At 37.7% G+C, this 10052-nt stretch overlaps 1 protein-coding gene across 1 annotated transcript; it reads left to right on the top strand.

Moving 5' to 3' along the window:
* The first annotated feature begins 9043 nt into the window (after positions 1-9043).
* On the top strand, positions 9044-9749 carry ier2 (immediate early response 2). Its single transcript, XM_015374009.1, has one exon. It carries the CDS (start codon positions 9215-9217, stop codon positions 9746-9748), a length of 534 nt encoding a protein of 177 aa, XP_015229495.1. The 5' UTR covers positions 9044-9214; the 3' UTR covers position 9749.
* Positions 9750-10052: the final 303 nt, after the last annotated feature.

The raw sequence follows: 10052 nt of genomic DNA, 5'->3' as shown, positions 1-10052 counted from the left end.
TGGCCACCCTTATAAAAATGTTCTGGCTACGGCTCTGTTTTGGCAGCACCAGTAAATAACACAGCCTCCATTCTATGAGGGTAATTTTTAAATATTTGTGTATTTTAATTGAATATTTTTCTAAGTTTTGCATTACAAAAACGCAGAGGTGTCAAGTAACAAAGTACAAATACTTTTTTACAGTACTTTAGTTAACTTTTTAGGTATCTATAATTTACTCCATTACTTATTTTTCTTCCTACTTCTGACTTCTACTCATTACATTTTCACACAACTATCTGTACTTTCTATTCCTTACATTTTTAAAACAAACGTTACTCGTTACTATTGGCTTCAGTTTAATGTTTATAAATGTTTATTTTACGTCCTGTGCGCCATCCAATGCAGATCATTGGCGCCATCCACATCTAGTGAAAATTAATGTAATTGGATGAGTCATATAACGCAAACACTCATTGGTTAGCTAAAGGAAATCATCAGAAGCAAGCAGGTGTTCTGCAAACGTGAATAGTCTATTTGGGCAGTGGTGAATGTACAAAATAGTAGGACTTGAGTAAAAGTATTAATACTCATAATCAAATATTATTCAAATATTATTCAACTCCAAGTAAAAGTTACTCAGGCAATGATCTACTCAGGTTAATGTATTAGAGTACTCAGTCAAAAGCACATGCATTTAAAAGTACTTCAGTATGGAATGGTGAAACTACAACCTGAGAACTCATCCTATTAAACAACTTGGCCACATGTCATCAATTCACGCCTCGTTAAAATGTATAGACTACAAATAATATTTCTAATGAGTTACTCACATTTGTGGAATGTCGTGCTAATTTCTGCAAAAGCGGTGTCTAAATTCAAGCCTAAGGACTGCTATCTTACATGCTGAAATTGTTTTTCAAGAAAATAAAAAAACAACAACAGCAGATTAAAAAGCTAAGCTGAGCCAAAAGTAACAAGTAAAGAGCAGCTTTCTCGAAATGAAGCGAAGTAGAATGTGGAATTTGACTATAAAATCTACTGGAGTCTCTGACTCTGCAAAACTTTAATTTGATTTGTGTTTATCATTATTCCCCCACTAAATAAAAAAAAAAAAAAATCTATTATCTAGAGACTATGAATAGCAGAAAGTGAAATGCAGGTCCAAACAAGCAGTTTGTGGAGATCTCCCGTACACCTCTGTTCAAATTGACACAGATTTTTTCTGCGTGCATCGGTTTTCCCCAAGTCCATACTTGCTATGTTTTTCTTGGGTATAACACAAGTCCATAATTACGTTCTTGTGAATTGAGAAACAACTCATTTGGCCTACTGCCATGTTTCCTTCGAAAGACAAGGTTGAAGGATATGGCCACTGATTAATATTATATTTTAACATGTTTTAAAGTCTTTTTGCTAGATATACTACCCTAGCTTTGTGACTTATGGTGAGTTCACACCAGTTGCGGCTGGTAGAGTTTTCTCCAGGGGGGGCTATAAATTCAAAATAGACGTTTACTAAAAACCAATCAAACCTATACTAAGTTATCACACCAGTATATTAATATGAATGCCAACAACAAAAAAACATTATAGAAACACACATTATAAAAACACAAATCTGTGTTTTGCATGGTCCAATATGGTGTCATAAACCTAAAAAAATAATGCACCAGTTTGATATTGGAGAATCTATAAGTCAGCTTTGCATCTTTTTAATATAAAAAAAACATGATTTATATTTCTGAGAATGTGTTAATTTAAGAGCAGCTATGCAAATTAGCAAACATCTAGAAAAAGTGCACTATATAATATTTATTCTCAATGTTAATCCCAGGTTGTTTATTCTTCTTTGCTTTTTCTAAAAAATTGCTTTAAATCAGTCATACCTGTCTTGATCCATGCTGGGTCAGATCCTGACGTTTGAAAAAGGGAAAGTAGAAAGGCAGGGAAAGCACAATAAAGCAAATTTACCATCTCCATCTGTTTTTGAACTGCTGAAATTTAATTTTTATTGCGGCTGATCAGGCCCAAACGCTTTCACTTCCAGCTTCTCTTGTCTCGACTCGACCTGTCAATCAGCCACACTAACACTGGGATGACAGTTCCTGTCAGCTCAGGGTGCAGGTCTCCTGCGCCCCAAGCTGTCCTATCCTTCTGTATTGCAGAGGATCTAATGCACATGTACAACTTTTAACAAGAGTCAATGGGCAAAGGTTTTTGCACCCCAGGGTGGAACAAATCAGCTTTACTCGTCATGAATATATTTAGAAATACTTTAAATTTATAATTGAATTTTTATTTGTGTTTTTTTTTTTTATGTTTTAATAAATGTGTTTGGGTGGATGTGGCTGTGCCCTAGCGCCCTCTATTGACCAGCCGCCACTGGTTCACACCAAACGTGAAACCAGCAAAAAACTCACCAGTTTTGTGTGATTTTGCTCACTTGGCAATTCGCCTGGCCAGCAAAGCATTTTGCACAGGGGTCAAGGTCAAGTTGTGTATTTAATTAGGAAACCTGAGCAAAACTGGCATCCCTGCGTCGAGCAGATCCTACAGAGATGGTCCCAGTTCGGAATGTCCAGGAGTGGCTTGATAACAGCCGCTTTCCCATGAAATAGGGCCGCATTGTGAAGCTCCTACAGGAGCAGCAGGGAAATCAGAGCAAGACACCTGGCAGAGAGTGCACCAAAAACAGGACAATGGCTATTCCCCCCTTTGGAGCTAGGAAGCAGAAGCCTCTTCAAAACTCTATTTTATTTCACTCTACAACTTTGAATTGAGTTACAATATTCAAAAAGTGTATGATTCAAAATTACCTTCAAATATCTCCCTAAATCGCCATTAACAACATTAGTGGACATATATCATAAAGAGTAAGACATAAAGATAATTGATAAGATTATAGAGAAGTTCAAAGCAAAATAAAATCTAAAGCTGTGACCTACACTAAACCAGACAAGAGAAGGTGATCCTGAAGGAGCTGTAATGATCCACAGCTCAGGAAGAGTATGTTGACAAAATGACTAGGCAATTAGCTGTGCACTCTACGGCTATGAAATGTACGGAGTATTGACAAGAAGTAAGCCATTGTTGCAAGAAAGTCTCTAGAAACCCCTTTGCAGTTTGTGAGAAGCAAGTTTGAAGACACAGCAAATGTGTGAAAGATTCTCTGGGTAAATGAGATCAGAATAAAACTAAAAATACACCCAAACACATGAGCACAGCATCCTGGTATTGAAACGTGGTGGCGACATTATTCTCAGAGGGAGACAGGGAAGCTGATATGCGGGTGGGAGGAGGGATGGACCTAAACACTGGGTAACAAGAGCTACCGAGGAAGGGTTTAGAATGATCAAAGACTTTTCATATCTGATAATAGGCCTCAAATTGTGGTTTGCCTCAAAATGCTCACAAAGGCTATCCAATCTGACTCATTTTTGAAAAGGCAAACAATTTCAGTTTCTAGATTTGATAAATAGATAAAGCTCTTTTCAGATTTTTTTGAATAGATTTGAAAAACGGTGTATTATATTTTTGTTGGTCAGTTAATTAAAATCACAGCCAGTAACATTAACGTCAATTGGACATAAAAACGTTTGCAAAAGAATTCTTGAGGTTTTAATACTTTTGGAATGCCCTATTTATCACTTTTTCATGGGTTTTTTAAAGAAAAAATGCAAAGCTCAGCAAATCCTTAGATTCCCTGTCTTCATGTTTCTCCCTGCACTTCTTCCAATCCTGTCCCTCCCATTTCTCTTTGTTCCTGTGGTTTATTCTTTCAATCCAACCAAAGCTGTCCCCCAGTCCTTCCTTCCTGCCTTTATCCGGTTTCCTACTGTAACACGCTGTAACAATATAAAGCGTCAGCTATAAACACTGATCATGACCTCTATGGTCACCTATTTATTTCTAAAACAACAGTATAGAAAAAGACTTCTTCATTGACATGAACAAATCTATTTTTTTTCACCATAAAAAATACCTTTTGTTTCTCAAGAAATCCTGTTCTTATGAATTGGGCGGACCTTTGTTTTTATCAGTTCAATCTTTCTCTAGATATCAAAGTAAATATCAGATGATGTTACCCTTTGTAACCCAGAAAGCTTTAGCTCATTGCTATCTAAGATACATTAAATAAGCCTGGTGTGTCCCCTCATCAATAAAGTAGCTTAGCAAGACAGTTTGTAGTTTGTGCAAATAAAATAGATTCCTTTAAGGTTTATTTCTTATTTCTATTCTTTTTATTTATTTTTATTCCTAATGCACCTTTTCCTCCTTGTTTGCACTTTCTTTAATTACTATGCCAATATGTGACTAGTGAATTTCTCCGCTGTAAGATCAATAAAGCTCATCTAATCTAAGCTAATCTTAATTTGGGAGAGTTTACAAACCTCCTTCTTTTTTAGGATACATAGAAACCATCTTTGACAGTCAGTTTTCAATTATAACCACAAATTATTAACTGGATTTAGGTCTTAGATGTGATCCCGGGGATTTGATCTAAACCGTTCTGTGTTGCTCTAGTTCCTATGGTTAGGATTTATCTTCTAGAACCGGAAAGCTTTTCCTAATTATGAATCTTTTGTAAGCTTTATTATTTTTTCTGCCTTATCCATAGCTTCAGCTTTCATTACCTAACAAGTACTGTCTACCAAAGGAAGGCGGGCCTTTGGTAATCGAAAATAAAAATCCAGTTGTAAAACCAGAATATGCAGCCAAGCAGGAAGTCATAGTTCAGAAATGCTCCATCATAAACATGAGTTACTGGAACATATTACTTTCCATGTACTTCCCCTGAATAAGATGAGGGCAAACCTGTCACCTCTGAAATAAAAAACTTCCTTTTGTGAATAAAACAAAAACAAAACAGCAAAGATTTAGAGCATGGGATCTGTCTTAAGCATTCAGAGAAAGTATTTCCTGCTTTCATAAATACAACTTTTTTACATCACATTGATTTTTGACATTTTACTCCTTCGCATTCCAGATATAATTTCCTTCCTTTTCATTGTTTTACTGTCAGAGGAAAATCTAAGCCTTTCTAAACCAAAGTTATGCAGCAGGGCAGAATATCTTTTCAGTTGGAAACAACAACGCCTGACGTAAGCAAGTCGGCCATAGCATAACAAAAGAAATCAATGCTGAGATAACAACCTGAGAAAGAGAGAGCTGCGTCTAAAAATAGATCTATTACGCAGTGGCGCCCTAAAGTCTTCCTTGTGAGGATGCCGTGCATTTAGCTTTGGATATCAGGGATGAAACCTTCCTGAAATACATAGAATGTCACTAAGTCAATATTTCTTACCTCCTAAACCCATAGATCTAGATGCTGTTGCTGGGCAGTTACCGAAGTCAAACATTGCTGAGCATCTAGATCAGCAGCATTATTTATAGATTAGTAGGCATAAGTATTAACGCTGATGGTAAAGAGTGGTCAAATATCTTAGAAGAAACGATCATACTGAAATAAGGTGGAAAAGCCAGGCATTTTGATTTGAGTATCAAATCAAAAAGTCAAAATAAAATCTTGCATTTGCTAATATTAGTTTTTTCTTGTCTTAATTAGCACAATAATGAGTCCAGTCAATAATTTCTAAGCCCATTTTGTTATAGGACAACTCCTTTTTCTTGTCGCAGATTTCAAAGGGGCAGCACATATGGAGATAAAGTGGTCATTTGGTGATTTCTGCTTGCATGATCCTGGATCCTGTTCCATGTGCTCTTCTCTTCAGTTCACCTTAAAGGTTTCCAGCAGGATTTCGGTCTGGTTACTCAGATGATCACAAAAGAAACTTGATTTTGAATCTTGAAACATCTAGCCAATTCTGTTAGACAAAATTATGACCTATTATATATTTGACTTAACATGTGGTATGGTAAATTATTATCCCTTGAGTTATGGATCCTCTTGAAAATAACATATCCCATAATATCATAGACTTTTGCCCAATCTTTACATGGGTGCTTTTCCAAATTTCTGCCAATTTTTCTTTAACATGTTTGACTCATTAGAGTTAGGCAAACTTCACAGGTTTGCATTTGTGATGGCAGGACGATAAAAAGACTCATTTAACCGAGCATCCCTCTCAAGCACCTGGTTAGCACGTAGATTCTCATTGTTGTTATGGAGACTTTGGTGACAACAAGATGACACCTTTTCTTTGCTGCAGCTCTCTAACAGCAAATTAAAAAATCCCACTTACATTCCTGCTTATTGCATTAGCTAAAAGATACCTTACACTTTGTAACATCATACATGTGTACCTTTGAGGGGTTTTATTTCAGTAACTTATTATAAAAGGGTTCTGATAACTAGGTCACTAAATGAAAACAAATTAAGGGAAGAATTTAAAAATCACTATAATGTTTAAAAATAAAGCTCAGAGAAGAAACAATAATTTTCAAAGGATTAAATATAAACAAATATAAATATGCACAGACTTGCTTAAAAGAAGGAAAATTAAGTAAAGATCTGAGAACACAGTTTATAAATGCAGAAAATAAACATCCAACTTATTGTGCCTGAATCTCTATTGTTTTTTTTTTTTTAAGTGCTCATCATTATCATGCATTTCCTATTTCTTATATTCCTTTATTCAACGTTTGCCTGTATCTGAATGCGTTTCTGCAACTAGGTCAACTCCCAGCCTTACCAACCAGTGTTTGTTCTTCAGGGAGAAAAGCTGCCTGGAGAAGAAACAGGCCCCACCCTGCTCTGTGTCATACACTCTCTACACCACACATTAGCCTCAGGCAGAGGCGGTGTAAGTATATTACACACAACACCGTCTCCATGGCAAGCTGCTGGCTGCAGTCCAGGAGTTAAGTCTTTGCTTATGCACATCACATGTAATGTAGTCCTAAATCATAAAAAATGTTTATCTAAGAAGAGGTTTTTTAAAAGTTTTTCATTTTAGAATACATAAAATAAGAGCGCTCCCCTTTTCTTTTAATTATCTTAAGTGGATAAAAGATGGATCACACATCAAAATGTGACATGCAGTTTAGGTAAGCTGCAGTGTTTATAACGTGTGGTGAAACATTGTCAAAGAGGTTTCCATGGTTGCAACTCTTTTTTTTTTCTTCTTCATTTTACAACAAAGACTGATTGCTTTTCATGATTGCTTTTGTTGCTGATAACAAGTTTTACTGGCAGAAAATGAACACTTAAAGAGCATGTGTTGTTGTAACATAACACACAAGGTTACTGGTTGTAATATAAGGGAAATAAAGGTTTCCTAGTGGATTTTCTTCTTTAATAAAGCGATGTTTGATTTTAAAGGCTTGTATTTAAAAGAAAATGTAATTAGATTATCTCAAAAACTTGTTGCATTTGGTAAATAATATTAAATTCTCATTGAATGGCAAAATTAACATTTTTAAAACCTAAGCACAGAGGAGAACAACATTCAAGCATGTTTTTTATAATTAAGTTGGAGCATCTGATCTGTTATTAAATTTTATTAAAAACCAAATAAGGCTTATGCTAATGCTCCGAAGACTTGATGGTGCTAAGATTACATTAGTGGTATGAATACAGAGTTTAATCCTTTAATGTTATGAAACTATAAGATATTTTGTTGCATACCACCTGAGGTAAACAGACAGGTAACCAGGAGGCTGGTTGGTCGGTAAGCATAAGGGCAAAATGTAATTCTGCTGCAGTTTCAAAGTTCAATGAAACATTTGCTCCTAGCAATGCCAGATAGGCTAAATAAAAATGAATAAATATGGCTATGCAGCTTTGCATGCTATATAACAAAATTTTTGTTTTTTTATAAATCAATATGAGTTTGAGTTTTGCAGCAGGCTGTACTCCAATGCAAACCTGAAAATCTTAACTGATGTGTTTTCTTTCAGGAGCGCCTGAATGCAGCAGACTTGTACTCCTTGAACCAAAGCCGTTTTGCTGCCTGGTAACCTTATTTACACCGGCGATAACTCCAAATATGGAGAGCAGATGACGCCATCCCTGTTGCTGTGCGCGTCCTCCGGGGAGGAGCGTGAGAGAAATGAGAGGGGGGAGGAGGGACTGCGGTTGCGCGTCCACGTCATGGCTTTTCCACTGCGCGTTCCCTCGGGGCTGTTTTACTACCGGATGGTACATATAAGGAAGACATGTGCCCGTGCGTGGATTTGTGCGTGGATTTCATGTGTATGTGTCAGAGTGTGACATAGTGCATTATTATGCATGTGAAAGCGGATAGGCTAAAAAGTCCCCAGTAACTGAAAACACCATTTTTTTTTTTCCTCTCCACGACAATTCTTCGAACTGCTGGTTGGGTTTTCACCAGGATGTAAACACCGAGTCATGTTGCATGTTTTTTTTTTCTTCTTTATCATCCTTTATATTAATATATAATTTTTATAGTAAACAGGAAAATAATCAGGAAATCCTACTTAAAACACCTAAATAATGGATTATTCACATTATTACTATATTAAACAATTCTACTGGAAAACGACCTCATATCTATTTCTTTTCTCATATTATTATTTAATGAATTCATAATTACAGGTGTGTTATTAGAGTGAATGAATTATACAAAACATTAATTTTAAGAACCTCACAATGGCCTCATTTAATGTATGCTATATGATAAACTGTGATACAAAATGTTATATTACATGTTATCTATGTGTTTGCAATATATTATATCATATAGTAATGTAAAATCCACGTAATTAGGCAACAATAATCATACAGGCTAATAGTCTACAGGTTTTATTGTTTGTTTCACTGTTTTAAAATGAGTAAATTATTCAATAAGACCTCAGAATCTATAACCTGCATTATTCTGTTACTGAATGACTGTGGGGAGATAGATGTTACCTCAGGATAGAGCTCGAGGAATTTGGTACCTTTAGAAAAACTCAAATTAATGACACAGATTAAGCGTGAGAGGAAATAGTCAGACAGAACAGATGGTTGTCTGAGTGTGTGTGTTGGTGTGCGCTGAGGGGTGTTACCACAGCAGGTGTGGGAGGCGCCTGCTTGTCACTTACTGAGGAATGAAGTTCACTTTACGTCATGGAGGAAATAAAACGCCGCCCTACTACACGCGTTCTCACATTTCTTAGAGCACAACAGCTGGTGAACAACAGAAGAAAGAACCGAGAAACAGACTAGAAACTAAAACTTGATTGACTGCGGGTAAAAATAGCTATCCGATCTTTTTGGTAAAAAGGTGCCAAAAAAGAACCGTGCGCAATTACGCATAGAAGAAACAAAATGACAACAGCGATGGAAGTGAACATGGAAGCCAGGCGGATACTGGCCGTATCCATAAGTAAGCTGTACGCTTCAAGGTCCCAGAGAGGAGGACTGAGACTCCACCGGAGCCTCCTGCTGTCCCTGGTCATGAAGTCTGCCCGGGACATCTACCACTCCTCACGGGAGGAGGACGCGCCGAGCGGAGCGCAGTCAGCCCCGGAGGAGCCGATGGAGACTAGCTCCGGTCCGGAGGTACCAGAGCCTCAGCCCCTGTCGGAAAGAAACTCCTCAGAAACCGTCTCAGAGGAGTCGGACAACAAGGCGAAAGATTACGACTGTGACACCGTCGACGACAAGGAGAACTTGAGCCCGACGAAGCAGTCCAGGAAACGCCGGGGCAAGGCGTCGGCGGCGCCTGACTTCCTTCCCAACAAGAGGGCGAGGCTGGAGCCCGGGGAAGAGAGGTATTCAGCCCCACTGGGCAGCTGCCGGGTCGGGGCTGGAGAGTCTCTGGCCACTTTGTCTCTAAATCAAGTCATACCTGCCTTCTGAACAGATAAAGGGACAAAATAGTCTCCTGTTGGACTTTTGAAGTGGAGCAATTCTTAACTCCATGTACTAAGCACCGATGAGCTGACCTACATCAGCAGTCCCGGGACAAAGGGATTAATGGTGCCAAGGAACGGGCTTTCAGGCCGAACTGTTCCTGCTGGGGCAGGTAAAGCCCCGAGAAACAAAGAAAGGACAGAGGAAGAGCAGCCAGATGGCTGGAAAGTTGGTTGAAGAACCTGATTAGGGAAGTGGTTGTGTTTCCACTTGTTTCCCTATGACTCATCTTCAGTTCAGTGACTCCAAA

The sequence above is a fragment of the Cyprinodon variegatus genome, unplaced genomic scaffold (genome assembly GCF_000732505.1).
Source record: "Cyprinodon variegatus isolate N-32 unplaced genomic scaffold, C_variegatus-1.0 Scaffold96, whole genome shotgun sequence".
Lineage (NCBI taxonomy): Eukaryota > Metazoa > Chordata > Actinopteri > Cyprinodontiformes > Cyprinodontidae > Cyprinodon > Cyprinodon variegatus.
The sequence above is the reverse complement of the archived record's forward strand: the minus strand, read 5'-3'. Positions and strand labels throughout refer to the sequence as shown.